This window comes from Callorhinus ursinus, unplaced genomic scaffold, assembly GCF_003265705.2.
Source record: "Callorhinus ursinus isolate GAN/ISIS: 27379988/994484 unplaced genomic scaffold, GSC_fseal_2.0 scaffold12, whole genome shotgun sequence".
Taxonomy (NCBI): Eukaryota; Metazoa; Chordata; class Mammalia; order Carnivora; family Otariidae; genus Callorhinus; species Callorhinus ursinus.
Genome location: NW_027397074.1, coordinates 68,681,921 through 68,697,211, shown reverse-complemented (window position 1 = coordinate 68,697,211; position 15,291 = coordinate 68,681,921). Strand labels below are relative to the sequence as shown.

Below are 15,291 nucleotides of genomic sequence, written 5' to 3'. Positions count from 1 at the left end.
AGGGGGCAGGTTGGGGGTAAAATAGTGGAATGGCCCACCATGGAATAAGGGACCCAACGCTAAGGCCATTTAAACATGCTGCTTTTGGTAGCCTATTGGTAAGATGCTTTTTACATCCTTGCCCTGCAGCAGGCTCTCCAGCCCTTTTCCCAGAAACATCTCTCATCTCTGAATTCGTAGTTCACAGAAGCAAGGAATATTCTCAAGACAAGAATCCATTTTAAGAATATTTTATTTATCTTTTGAGATTACATAGTCATTATTGCTGATCTAATACAATCACTTAGACATAAAGATTTCCAAGAGCCTCTCAGAAATGGCGATTCTTAGAGGTTTTATTTCCTTTCAGTAAGATGACAGTGAGAACTAGATGCTTATATATATAATATATATATTATATATATAGTTTAGTTTATCATCTACATATAATTTGCTGGTGTTGCCTATTTTCTTTCTATAATTTTCCTTTATTAAAAAAGCATAATGCAACAATGCATTTTGATTTCTTTTTTTTTTAAAACCATGACAAAGTTAATTTTGAAAAAAACCACAGGAGCAGCAATTTCAGATCTGTTCAGAGAAAAGCCAAGCAGCAAAAAAGCTTTGCAGGAGTATGTGGCCAAGGGGAACCGTGCTCATACGGGAGGGTAGGATGAGGAGGTAGGAGGGCAGACAGAAGGTAGACCAGATACCTTTTTTCTTTAATGAGAAAAAAAACCAACCCTGATTTTCCATTAAGAAGGCGAAAAAGACCTTGAAAACTAGCATGAATTCATCGTAGAGAAAATGGTAAGTATCCCCACCTGCCAGGGCCATATATAAACAGATAATTAGTCTTCTCTCCCATGCTTCCAGATACCTAAGATGCATCTCAGGTGAGAGCTTGAGGGAAGAAGATACATTTGTTCTGATTCCAAGGGTAGAGGGAAAGACCAAATTCCAACATTAAGGTAGAACCCAGATACTCAGGAGGCCTGGGCCTCCTACTTCTTAATGGTTGCGGACATGGGGTCCCCAAAGACAAAGGAAAAGAGGTCATCTGAAACTCAGAGACAAATACCTCACCATGGGCAACAACATTGGCAACCTAACCTAGAGGCCTAAGCTGGCTCCTTTTTTATTTGGAATGGGTCTCTTTACTATAGCAAGGCAGGGTATGCTCTGTCAGGATCAGTACATAGTAATACTGCTCCACAGAGAGCCAGGCTTTACTGAGAAACAGCAGGTTATGATTTTTGGCTTAAGAACATAACAGGCTAGAGTTCAGATATCTGCCTAATGGAATCTGCCCTTGATATGAGTTACAAAGATCTGTATCTTTGTACAAAAGAGATCCAATTAATTAATACAAAACTCAGAACTGGGTACGCAAAAGGAAGAACTGAGTGGCCTAGTGGAATTTTCAGCATTTATGATCTTTCTCATGAAAGAATATAGCCATGTATGTGGCACTTTTCCAGTATGTGCTAAGACACACAGCCTCTGAGGAACCAGACGTTATGGGCTGAGGCTATATACTATTTAATGAGGCAAATAGCCATTTACCCCAAGCCCACCTCCCTACCACCAAAAGGAAGGTCACTTCCAGACTAGCTCTGAAAGTGTATATGAAGACCAGGAGAAGTTGAAGAAGGTGGAGGTAGGAGAGGAGAATCAGGGTGGTAAGGTTATAGTGATCCTGGGTGGTCTGGTGGTGTTTCCTTGAGTCACCTTGGTCGTGAGACTATGAGGCAGAACAGGGTAGGAAAAAAAATGGGAAAAGAAACAAACAAACAAACAGACCTGAGAGTGTTAAAGAAGATTGTCAGGTGGGAAAGAGACTCACTTCATTCAGGATTTCTAGGGTCAGACTTTAACTCTTAGAACCAGTCTGGTCCCAGTGAAACCCTTAAGACCAACAGGTCAGTCTCCAAAAGGTATCCAACTCCTACGTGGGACATAAAATTTCAGGCTGCTCACGTTACTAGTTTTTGGTAATGTTGGAGTTACTCAAGAAACCACCTCTGAAATATAGAATCCTAAGATGGAAGAGGTAAGAACATAAAAATATATTCCAGTAGAGAAGAAAAACCATACACTAAGTCATAGAGACACCAGATGTCAGTTTCATCAATGGCAATGGCCAAAGAAATGAATGTCTGCGGAGGTTCAAACTAGTCAAACTAGCTTTAATCATCTGGACACAGTTTACAGTGTCATCTCTGTATAGCTTAGCCAGTTAAGCTGCAAAGCCCTTCCCAGGAGACAAACAAATACATTCTGCTTCTTTAGAATGTCAGGCTGTGGGCCTGAATGGCCTGTACCACTTCCAAAGCCCTATACCCCCAAATCCATTGGAAAGTACATCTTTCCCTGCTCATTTTCAAAAGTAGTTTTAGGCAATAAGAGGAAATTTCAGGAAGCATAGTTTCACAACAAGCTCTCCTTTTCTGAGACAGTGCCAGTCTAGAGGGAAATTCCCGGGAAACTGTTCAGTTAAATGACAAGTAACACTATGGACCCCAGTGGGGCTGACTCTCGCCTCCTGGGCAGGCTTGTTGGGTTACAAAGATGGCAAAAAAAAAAAAATGTCTGACAAACACTAGAGCTGCTGAGGAAATAATGGAGGCACACTCCTCTTGGAACCAGAAAGTGTTAAAACAGACGTGAATATTCAAGGAAGAAAGGGATCCTGGGTAAGGAAGGAGACTCCCAGTAAGCACAGGCATAGCTAAGTTCTTGGTGTAGCTTGCTGAAGCCATAACCCTCCTTCCTTCCTAGTCGCTTTATAAAGAAGGCAGTGATAGTGATGGTCAAGGCTGGGAACCCAGGCCATGTTAATTCAGTGGCTTCCAAAAGGCCTCACCTGGGGAAGGGCCAAAGCTGAGAAAGGCCACTGCTGAAAATTTATTCCAGAAAACCCCAGGGAACAAGGAGTCTGGAATTCCTGGACTAACTCCTGAACCTGGACAAGAGACAAATGACCACTGCTGAGGATTCCAAGTCAATGGGGAATGATGCAGAAGATGCACTGGGAAGGATTACCCCATATCCTTCCTTCCTCAGCCTGTCCTTTGTGGCTCTCACAGCCCTCGGGGCAGTAACCACACTCTGGGCCAAGGCAACAGGCACAGGATTCTAGATTTTAATAAATAAGTAACCTAACATAGAGGGTGAGCACGGCAGGCAGCTGATTGGAGAAGCAGCTTGCTGGGTTCTTTCCTGTATAGGAGTGGAGAAAAGACTTGGAGTTCTATTCCTTAAACTTCTTCTGGCTTGAATTACAGGAACTTAATACCTAGAGGGAGAAACAAAGATGAGACGGTGATGTTATCAGTTTGTGAGGACGCTGGGACATGAAGAGCCCACCTAAAGGTATATAGCAGCAGGGAGGCAGGGACTTTTCTGGAGTGTAGGATGAGGGCAGATACTTGGCGGTGCTTTTTCACATCAGTGAAAAAGACCAGTATTTCTCCATAAAGAGGTAAAAATTGTATCAAGAAGATGAAATGGAAAAAGGCAAATTCAGAAGAGGGAACACTATGTAGTGTCTGGAGAAGGCCTCAAAGAGTCCTTTGGGGGTGGCAGTGAGGGGGAGTAGATTTATTTTTCTGAGTTCATGTAAATGTGAAAGATGCAAAGTCCAATTCCAGTGCAGAAAGCTCTTTTCTACCCAGGCTTCCCTGTTCTCTGGGGGGGGGGGGGTAAGGCACCTGTAGTAATTAGGCTTGAAGGGCCCATTCTTGTTGAGTCCCAGATACTTGGCCTGTTCATCCGTCAGCTCTGTCAGGTGGGCATCAAAAGTGGGCAGGTGTAGGCTCGCTACATACTCATCTGGAACAGACCACAGAAGCCCTGGTATAAACCTTCACATGCCTTTTGTCTTGCTGTTCTCTCCAGGCTAGGCCTTAAAAAGTTGGAAGACACCTTCTAAATCCCAGAACTGAAAGAAAAATACTCAACTGGCTCACTGGCCCAGAATTCTGAGTAGCTGCTTGAATTTCAAGCCAAGTGTTTTTCAAAGCCAGGACACTTCTTTTTTGCTAGCTGTCTAGTCCTTGAAACTTTCCTTCTCCCCAGAAAGGAAGGGAGATATGAAAGAAGCAATAGTCCTTAGCATCTAAAAGGATGGGGTAGCAGGGGACTAAAAAATGGGAAACTCGAACTTCACTCTGCCTTACACTCTATACTTTGGGTTACTCTGAAAAATGAACACCTGAGGATATTGGAAAGGAATGTCTAATAATGACACTACACTGTTTGCTTTGCTTTTAGTACCCTTAGTTCTTATGGGTTTCTGTTTACATTCTATTACCTGAATACATATTATTCAGAATTTCATGTAATTTTCTAAGTATTTGTTTGGTCTTCCTAACTCCATTATACATTCAGTCAAAACATAGACTGTTCTATTTCTTTTATATCCTTCCAAAGGATATATTAAAGGGAAAATATGTCAACTTCTAACCGTTGCTATGCATCTAGGGCTAAAGCAGAACAAAACTAGAAGCTGATTTATTCCCTGATCTTTACCTCAGGAGTTTATAAACACACTGTATTAGTTCAGGTGCTTGAGGCAGGTTCTTTAAAAATTCAAGACAGTTTAATGTTTCTCTTATATGAAACACCCACATAACTAGTCGTAACAGAAGCTATGCAGTCTTTCCTTTGGCCTGGACAATGAGGTCAGAGTGAGAAGATGTAGTATGAGAAGTCCTCTTGGTCTGAGGAAAGTCTGGAAGGGGCTATGTAACAGCCTAGAAATGAAATAAGTCAGATGTCACAAGGTGGAAGATGAGTCCTCTTTGTTAGGGGGAGATTTTTTTCTCCTTTGAGGTTCTTGCATATAAGATAATTTAAGACAGAAAATCCTTAAAATTCACAGGCAGGTAAACCAAGTCATAGCAATATGTAATGATTTCAATAGGGCAACTCATGTGGAAAATGTGATAAATCCGCTAGGAAGGGAACCTAGGAATCCTAGCTCCTACTTTGCAAGATACAGACATCATTTTTCCCCTCTATCCATAAGAAATTTAGTGCCCCAAAGTTCATTTAGCCTCTGACTCTGAACTACCTTGGTAAGGATGGGGATGGAAGAGCACATGCTTACCCATTTTCTTGGGCAACAGGTAGACATCCTGCTTATAACGACCCTCAGGAGCATTGTAAAGCTCTATCAAGGCAAGAGCCTGGAAAAGCAGAGAGATGGATGCTGATGTGCCATAATATCAAGTGAAACCCTGATGGTCTAATGACCCTCGCCAGCCCACTGCTTTCCCCCTCTGGTGGCCCTACCTGAGTAGTAGCGGTGATTGAGAGCACAAATGTAGGCACTGTGGAGCAGCTTAGGTTCAGCAGACGGCCCTAGAGAGCAAGGGTTAAGACACAGATGGGTTAGGACAAAGTCTCTAGCCTTTGAGGAGTGAGGGACGAGCACAACTACCATTTTCCAAATACCTCCCAACTACCAGTGCTGGATAAAAAGCAGGGGTTCAATAAATAGGAATGAATTGATTGACATTTAAGTGGAATTTAAAAATTCTGGAAAATTTGATGAAGGTAATAGATAAAAGATCTCTGGGATTATGTAAAAAGGGATAGAGATGGTCACATGATACTGAGGCTTATGCCAAGGAAGGGCATATTTCTCTTGAATTTTCTACTTTCTACAAGAGAATATCCTCCTGAGATATCGGCATTCCTTTGAAAGACTGTTGTAAACAAGGATGAGGTCAAATCCAAGGGCAACACCTCCAGGTTGTGAGGGGAGATACTTTTGGGTTTAGGAAGCTGTGATGATTTCTGTGCTTCTTCCTTAGTTTGGTTCTCCTGAATTCAAGGGTAGCCTTGTATTTTTACTGGGTGACTCAGAGAATACAAGAGGTAGAGACTACTGGAGAATGCTATCCTTTCCTATTTTGTTTCCCAGGAAGCCTGACCACTTTTTTTGCTCAAACATAGTAGCCAAAACCAACTGTGGTGCTTGCTTTCGTCACCAAAATTACTAGATGGGACCTCCCAGGGCCACTGGAAACAAGTCACCAGATAGCTGGCTGATATGAAAGCAATTAATGAATATTTAATAACCTGCCCATCCCTTCCCTGGTATACACTCCTTTCTTGTGAAGAAATAATCCAGTCGCTTTACAGATGCCCTAAAGTATTTGAGAAGGTGGGATGAGGTGAAAAAAGAGAAAGAGCACAGTAAGGATACTCAAACACAAATTTAAGGGTCCCTAGGTGAAGATGGTATTATCATTTACATTTTCATATTCAGTTTCTTTAATTAAAAAAAAAGGAAAGAAAACTGACAGAATATCAAAACTCGAGGAACGTATTATTAATCTCCTTGTTATTTTGGTATCTTTCTCCGAAGAAGAGAAACTATCAAGGTCAGAACAGGGGGCACATCAATATTGCTGTCAGGAATCTAAGACTAGGGAAGAGAAGCTTTCACAAAAGGGAAAGTGGCCAAACATTGACATGGAAGGCTAAGTGGAATGAAAATGAAGAATAAGTCTGAGCCAGAAGAAGCGAAGATGGGGAAATATTAATCACACAACCCATATATATCTGGGTACCTACTACATTTCTGGCTCAATTCAGAGGAATGGTCACTCAAAAACCTGGAATCTATCAGCAAAGACAGGATCTTCCCAGAGCTTGCCTAAGACAGTTTAATAACTGTCAGGAATGTCTGCTTTGTGCTTACTGATTAAGCCATCCCACAAATGACATTATCTCTTGATAAGCATCAGTCAAAGTGGCACTGGTTCTATCTGTTAATTCTTCCACAGTAATAGTCATTATCTGACTCAACCTTTGGAGTGACATAGAGAGACAGGATAATTGGTGAAAAGTAAGGAACCAAAATAGTTTCTTAATTGCTGAATGAAAAGACCTTTTCACAATTAGATGTAAAATCCAGTGGTAAAGTAGTTCAGCTTGTGCTAAAGAGGAGGTGAAAATATAAGAGAACATGTGGAGGAGGGGACCTGGGTATTGCAGTCTCTCCTGTCAGGGGTGAATTTCTCTTATCATTCTCAGGTCTTACCTCTGCCAGCAATACTATCCTCTTGCCATCAGGCCATATTACATGGTCAACTTGCGATCTCACTCGCTCCCAGGTCAGTTCTGGTGTCCGCAGACTCGCCTGGAACACATACAGCAAGCACATCATCAGCCATGACTTGTCCCACTTCACGGATGGAAAGATGTTGAAGGGAGCCATTTCAAATAGCAAGTTGAAAGGAGCAACCAACATGCCAGATGGAGAATACCTGTCCCGGGTTGGTTAGGACTGTTCCATTTCGGGGAATTTAATCTTAGGCCCAGCCAGGGAGGGATCACTCAGGATGTCATTCCACAACATATAGTGTACGCCCACTCTCTGCTGAGCACAGTAAAAGGTGCTACGGGAAATACAAAAGAAACCACAGACATGGTTTCTGCCTTCAAAAAGCTCATACTTTAGCTGGGGACACAAAACAATGCATATGTGAGGGGGGAAAAGGCCTTTAAAATACTTATAAAGCAACATGCAAACAAGTGCAAATTAATATAGAGCAAACAGAATACATAAGTGCTGAAGAGAAACAGAAAAAAGGAGGATCAGAGCTAAGTGGGATTTGTTAGAGAAGGCTGGCTGTCCTAAATATAGCATGCTGGGGCCCAAGGTTCTGCCTTCATGTCCTCATGTCCCAGGTTCCACCTTCTCAATGACGGTGGTTCACCCTAAAGTTACAGAAGCTTTGTGACCTAAGTGCAAATGTGAGGTAGCCTTTAGAGAAATGCTTTATGGCAGAGTAAAGCTCCCAACAGCTCACCCTCCTTCCATTTCTGTATATATTCCGAGAACAAGAGAAGAAATGTTAAGTTTATTAACAGCAGCAATCAAGTAACAGTCACAGGGTTTAGACTTAAGATAACAACTTCCTTCTTCCAATAGGCCATGCCTAAAACAGAAAGGGAGTCCATATTCTGAAACCATCCATTGCCTCAGTTGGTAAAATTGAGAAGTTCTGCCAAACAGTAGTTTTCAGACAAATAGAGAAATACTTTAGTTATACAATAATCATTTGCTGAGTACACATTATATTCCAGGCAATGTAGTAAAGGACACTATTATAGATGAGACTGTGGACACCTCTACTAGACTGTGAGCTATTTACGGACAGGGACTGTATCATCTTTTCATTACCAATCTAGTGGGAAAGACAGACATAATTATATTTCAGTATATTTAGGACTATATTAACGATCTAGACCATTTTTTTAGACCATTTTTTTAATCGGTAGATGAGAAATAGAAAATGTCTTGAGATGTCAAGTTTCATAATTTCATTCAATCTTTATCTAAAGAGCAATTTGGTAGTAGCTAACAAATTTTTATATGTACTTAATCTCTGACCAATCAGTTTCACCTTTAGGACTCCATCCTATAGAAACACTTGCTCAAGTTCAGAAATATAAGTGCCCAAGAATGTTCAATCAAGTGTTATTTATAATAGCAAAAAATGTAATTTAATAAGGGAATGGCTAAGTAAATCCGGATAATCTCATACAATGGAATATTATGCAATTCTTATATAAAAAAAGTAGATCTGTATGTGTTAACATGAAAACCATTCATTATTGTTGAGTGAAAAAATAAAGTTGCAGAACAATATACTAGAACCCCAATTTTGTAAATGTTTTACTTCCTTCTTTAAACATATTTACCTTGCTTGAATTTTTATACTAAGCATTACTTTAAAGTTAGAATTAAGATTTTTTTTTTTTATAAATAAACACTGCTTAAAAAGAATTTAAACAAATAGACCACTTTGGGAAGTTAAGGATATACAAAGTAAATCCCTTAGCCTTTAGAAATAAGAACATGGAGGGCAATAACCATGTAGAGCCAAAAGATATTGCTTGGTGACACTGGTATTTTTTTTATTGAGATGATAGAACTTTAAAGTAGTTCAGGTTCTTAGTGTCTCACACTCTTAATCTTCCAGAGGACAAGCAATCTTGGTGATTGGGAGTAAAAAGGTGACACCATGATAAAAGGAGTCTTCTGTCTTGGAAAGTCTTCCCTGGGAGAAAAAGATATGGTGGAATCAAAGAAGGGACACTTCTTATGAACATCATAAAATGATCAATGCTTTGTTGAGGCAGTGTGCTGGAGCACTGGAGTGGCTGTGGTGCTAGCAAAAGACCTGAGGTCAGTTAAAACAGGGTTTGAAGAGGAACTGAGTTACATTATCTCTAGCACTGTCCAGGCAGCTCCCATACCCTAGTAAGTTTTCATTACCAATCTAGTGGGAAAGACAGACATAATTATATTTCAGTATAGTATGTTACACTTCTTGAGAGAAGGATTTCCTATGACCAGCACGGTTTTGTAAGAATTTCTCTTAAAGGGGGTGCCTGGGTTGGCTCAGTCAGTTAAGCACCCGATGCTTGATTTTGGCTCAGGTAATGATCTCAGGGTCATGAGATCCAGCCCTGAATCCAGCTCCACACGGAGTCGGCTTGAGATTCTTTCTCCCTCTCCCTCTGCCCCTCCCCCTGCACATGTATTCTCTCTCTCTCAAATAAATAAATAAATCTTAAAAAAAATTCTCTTAAAAACATCCCAATGTCTTTTCTGTTGATTTATAATCACTAAGCAATCTACCAGGAAAAAGGTTCCTTATTATGACTATGTTCCCAAACAAGGGGTACATCTCACTATAAATTATTAGCTTGCACAAATTGGTATTATATGATTTTGGATAGTGCATATCAATTTTTTTCAGGGAGAACAACTGTGGTTCTAGTCCTGTGAAGTGCAAGAGTCAATAGCAAGTCGCAGGTTCTAATTCTTTTGCTGGCAAAAACTTTTAAAGTATATATACATAATGGTTTAGCTACTTGAACTGTGAAGCTTACAATCACACTGGCCATCTATGTGATGCATATGGGTAGGCAGGTCTGTTTTCAAGAGAAAAGGAAACATGTGAAAGAAAGACATGGCCAAAAGGCAGCTAAGAGCACAATCCCTATCACAGGTTCCCTAAGTAGTCATAGCATTAATCTCTCTCAGAAAAAACTGCAGTTTTCTAAATGACCAACTCTTTTGACAAGCTATTCCTTTCTAGAAATGCAGCAGTCAACATCTCAAGGTTAGGTAAAACTATAAATTCCCACACACACACACAAAAAACCCCAAAAACTAAAAACCCTTACACTTTTGGTTGCTAAAAATATCTGGAAAAACTAACTGAATCATTCACCTTCACTGTTTCACTGAGATAACTTACAGAGACTTCCTTCTTTTTCACTCTCTACATCCAAGCCATTTAGCAAATCCCAATTGTCCTACCTTCACAATACATCACTTCCACTGCTTACCCATGTCATCTGAGCTACCACCTTCTATCACTGGAAATACTGAGAGCCTCCTATTATGGTCCCTATCACTACTCAAGCTCCAGAAGTGATTTCTTTATTCCACAGCCAGAGTAATCTGTTAAAACAAATCAGATTTTGTCAGTTACCTGGTCTAAACTTTCCCATTGGAATGGCTTCCTTTTTTTTTTTTTAAGTAATCTCTATGCCCAATGTGGGGCTTGACCTCAGGACTGAGATCAAGAGTTGCATGCTCTGGGGCGCCTGGGTGGCTCAGATGGTTAAGCATCTGCCTTCGGCTTGGGTCATGATCCCAGGGTCCTGGGATCGAGCCCCACATCCGGCTCCTGGCTCAGCGGGGAGCCTGCTTCTCCCTCTGCTCGTGCTCTCTATCTCTGTGTCTCGAATGAATAAATAAAATCTTTAAAAAAAAGAAAAAAAAAGAGTTGTGTGCTCTACTGACTGAGCCAGCCAGACGCCCATGGAATGGCTTCCAACAGCTTCCCTTATAACCAGAATAAAATCTGAAGTCCTCATTGCCCTACATAGACCTACATAACCCACTACCCTCCTTTAGCTGCCTCTTATTCTCATCCCTGTGCCCATTCTGTTCCTGCCACAATGGCCTCTTTTCTGTTCCTCAAACATCAAGCACTTTTCTACCTCAGCGTCTTTTACACACCATTCTCTCTGAATAGAATGCTCAGATGGCTTATTCCTTCAACTCATTCAGGTTTTTGTTCAAATGTTATCTCCTCAAAGAGAACTTCCTTGATCATCACCTTAACTAAAATATCATTCTCAATGTCCCCACCTTGCTGTTTTTCTTCTATACTAGGCACTAACTGATGAAACTATTTGTTTATTGTCTGTGTCCTGCACTAGAATATAAGTGCCACAAGAGCAGGGATGTTCTTCACTATTTCTTCAGCCAATAAATACTCAGCACAGAACAGACCAATTATTCAATACAAATTAAATAGTGAATGAACATTCTGGTTTCAGTTATAAGTTGAGTTTGCTATTTCCTTAAATTTCATTTTCTATGTCTTGTGACACTATCATCAAAGGTTGAGTAACTTAACTTTTCTGAAGCCCTTCTGAGCCTCTCCCCTTCTGGATCATTTAGTTTAGTCATATACCTTCTGCAAAGAAGAGCACAAAGAGCGCCTTGGCTAGTGTCAGTGCCAGATACAGGGAACTACCTAGCAATACCTGCAAAACTAGGTCTAGTACCAACACAGCAGCCAGGGTGATCCTTTTCCTTTTAAAATAAAAGTCATCCTTTTAAAATAGAAGTCGGATTATTACAAATCTGGCAATGGCACCCTATTTCTCTCAGACTCTAATCAGGAGTTCTTACAATGGCCTATGAGACCCCATAAAATCTGGCTCATTCCTTCTTTGACCTTATCTTCCACTCTTCCCTGACCCATGCTCATTCTGCTCCAACCACACTGGCCACATTGTTGGTCCTCAAACAGACTAGGCACACTCCTGCCTTAGGGCATTTGCTGTGACTGTTCACAAAATGTTTTCACCTAAAAATCCACATGGCTACTCAAGCTCCTCTAAAATGTTAAGTTCTATGAGGGCAGGAATCTTTGCCTGTTTTGTTCACTGACTCCAAGCACCTATAACAGCACTTGGCATACAGCAATCACACAATAAATATTTATGATTGAAGGTAGAGTCTCCTAGCCTTTATCCTGAGAGATTACTTATGTCTGGATTGCTTTAGAGGAGAGATTACCATCACAATTCAAAGCTTACCTAGAAATCATGAGGAGGTAATAGTACAATGATACAGGAAAACAAAACAAAACAAAAACTGGACTAGAAGTAAAAAAAAAACACAAAACCTTAATTTTGTGCTCCAATTTCATTTTTGAATCAATGTATATGACTGAACAATGGACTTAAGTTCTTAGTTTTCCAAATGAAAATCAGGAATAAGAATAATGCCTTGTGGGATAGTCAAGAGGATGAAATGAGATCAAGTAAAAATATAAAAATTACACGATTACATTTGGAATTGTTTTTATTTAAGAGCTGAAGGGTTTAGGAGAGAAAATTCCTTCCCCCTTCCCTTACTCAGAAGATTTCTCTTTAGATATCAGAGCATGACTACTTCCCTTAAGCTTTTCCCATTTGGGGGCTCTCTAAGCAGATTAATTCAGAAAAGGACAATCATGTGCTAGACAGTTTTAGAAATATTAATATCTTTGACTATTTAGTAAAAGGGCATTATGGCACATAAGTGAAACTTAACCAAAAACAAAACAAAACAAAACAAACCCATTCAGTATTTAAATTTCAATACTGAAAAAAGAAATTATTCATTAGAAGGAAAATAACCGGATAAGACAAAAGTAATGGAGCCATGCCACTCAGAAACCTCAAGGGTAGAAGTAGGCTTTGCTAAGTTGTTTTTCCAGCTATTTTTAATAACAGAAGAATAGAGCAGGGTTAAAAAGAGAAACCATTTAAAACAGATATTATCCAACAGGCTCTCAATATATCAACTGATCCTTACCTGGCAATGCTGAAGCTCAATCAGAGCAGCCCTCAGGGCAGATGAAAGCATGCTTTGCTTGAGCCATTTACCCAGAGAGAAATACAGTTGTGCCAGAAAAATGCCATAAAAATTTAAAACCAGAGTGAAAGTCACACTGAGAGATACTTTGGTAAGTCTGAAAAGAAATAAATAACACTTCTATTAACTATTACTTGGGCGATATAGTAGGACCAAGTGTTATGTTGGATTGGATAATTTTAGGGTGAATATATAATCAAATCAGAGAACAAAAGCGATAGATAAAATGGCTTACAGTGTAAGTAGGTATCAAGCTTGAGTGGAAGAAAATCATCATTTGAAATGATTGAGATGAAGAAGCTTTATGGTATCCACAAGCACAGATCATAGGGCTAGTAAGTGAACAGACTGTGGACAGTTCTGTTAGGACACTCATGTTTAGGATGGCTGGTGACTCTTCTCTTTCCTCTTCCAGTTTATATTTCCTGGGAAGGAGAGGAAAAAAGCCCCCAATAATGAGTTACTTAATCTTACCACGTCAATCTCGGTGTTGGAATGTCCCATGTTACAGACGATGCAGCTATTCTTCATACGGTCCAAGTGCTCTCTGGTTACCACATTCTTGTTACCTTAAAAATAGAGGAGATATCCACATGAAAAGAAATGAAGTTGGACCCCTACTTCACACCATATGTGAAATTTAACTTGTCCTAAATGTAAGAGCTAAAACTATAAAACTCTTAAGAGAACATAGGAATAAATCTTTGTGTTCTTGGGTTAGGCAATGGTTTCTTAGATATAACACCTAAAGTACAACCAACCAAAGAAAAAATAAACTTGTGCTGCAAACGATATCATCAAGAAAGTGAAAAGACAACCCACGAATGGGACAAAATATTTGCAAATCATATAACTGATAAGGGACTTGTATGCAAAATTTATAAAGAACTCTAACAACTCAATAATAAAAAGGCAAATAACCCAATTTAAAAATGAGCAAAGGATCTGAATAGACATTTCTCAAAAGAAGAAGTACAAAAGATGTGTCAAAATGTACATGAAAAGATGTTCAACATTATTAGTCATTAGGGAAATGCAAATCAAAACCACAATGAGGAGTGTACTGGCTCAGTCGGTGGAGTGTGTGACTCTTGATTTTGGGGTTGTGAGTTTGAGCCCCATATTGGGTGTAGAGATTATTTGGATAAAAATCTTTAAAAAACAAAACCACAGTGAAACACCATTTCACACCTACTAGGACAGCTATACAAAAAACAACAGACAATAACAAGTGTTGGCGAGGATGTGGAAAAATTGTAACCCCCATGCATTCTTGGTGGGATTGTAAAATGGTACCGTCTATTTGGAAAAGCTTGGCATTTCCTCAAAATATTAAAAGTAGAGTTATCATCATATGATCCAGCAATAGGATCATTCCTAGGAATATATAGGTAGGTAAATATTCACGAGGATGGAAAACATGTTTGCAGAAAAACACTGTACACAATGTTCATAGCAACATTATTCAAAATAGACAAAAAGTGAAAACAACCCAAGTGTCTACCAACCAATGAATTGATAAACAAAATGTGGTATTATTCTTAAAATGAAATATAATTCAGCAGTAAAAAGGAATGAAATATCAACACATACTACCATATGGATGAACCTCGAAAACACTATGCTAAGTGAAAAAAGACCACATACTGTATGATTCCATTGATAAGAAATAGGCAAATCTACAGAAACAGAGAAATTAATGGTTGCACAGGGCTGGAGAAAGGTAGAGTGAAAGAATGAGGACTAACTGCTAATGGTATGGGATTCTTTTTTGGGATGATGAAGTTTCTGGAATCAGACATTGTACAACTTCACTAAAAACCACTGAACTATATATTTTAGAAGGGTAAATTTTATGGTATATGAATTATATCTCAATAAAAAATTAGATTGTGGTGATGGTTGTATGATCCTGTGAATTTGCTAGAAAATACTGAAAGGTACACTTAAAATGAGTGAAATGTATGGTTTGTGAATCACATCTCAATAAAGCTATAAAAAAACGACATAAAGGGGTTGATGTGAAGCAAGAACAGTTTCTTATGGTCCTTCTTCTGTGCCCCCATCTCACCCTGAGACTACAAATATATTTTTACTCTTAAATATTCTGATTTTCCCCCTCTAAAATATAATTACAAATAAAAACCAGTGTTCTAGCAGTTTATGGTCCCACCATAAAGACAAAGTATCTCAGGGGCGCCTGGGTGGCTCAGTCGTTAAGCGTCTGCCTTCGGCTCAGGTCATGATCCCAGGGTGCTGGGATCGAGCCCCACATCGGGCTCCCTGCTCGGCAGGAAGCCTGCTTCTCCCTCTCCCACTCCCCCTGCTTGTGTTCC

General features: G+C 39.7%; 1 protein-coding gene across 5 annotated transcripts in view; it reads right to left on the bottom strand.

Moving 5' to 3' along the window:
• Positions 1–214: 214 nt before the first annotated feature.
• The window catches only part of AHCYL2 (adenosylhomocysteinase like 2), a 164,145-nt gene continuing 149,068 nt past the window's right edge, over positions 215–15,291 (bottom strand). For all 5 annotated transcript variants that reach the window (XM_073899177.1, XM_025865625.2, XM_025865626.2 and 2 more), the window contains 6 exons: positions 13,430–13,524; positions 7,037–7,135; positions 5,278–5,346; positions 5,093–5,171; positions 3,693–3,813; positions 215–3,277 (listed from right to left, as the gene is read on the bottom strand). In XM_073899177.1, the coding sequence (XP_073755278.1) occupies positions 3,271–3,277; positions 3,693–3,813; positions 5,093–5,171; positions 5,278–5,346; positions 7,037–7,135; positions 13,430–13,524 (470 nt within the window). In that variant the 3' untranslated portion in view covers positions 215–3,270. The remainder of the gene's footprint in view (positions 3,278–3,692; positions 3,814–5,092; positions 5,172–5,277; positions 5,347–7,036; positions 7,136–13,429; positions 13,525–15,291) is intronic.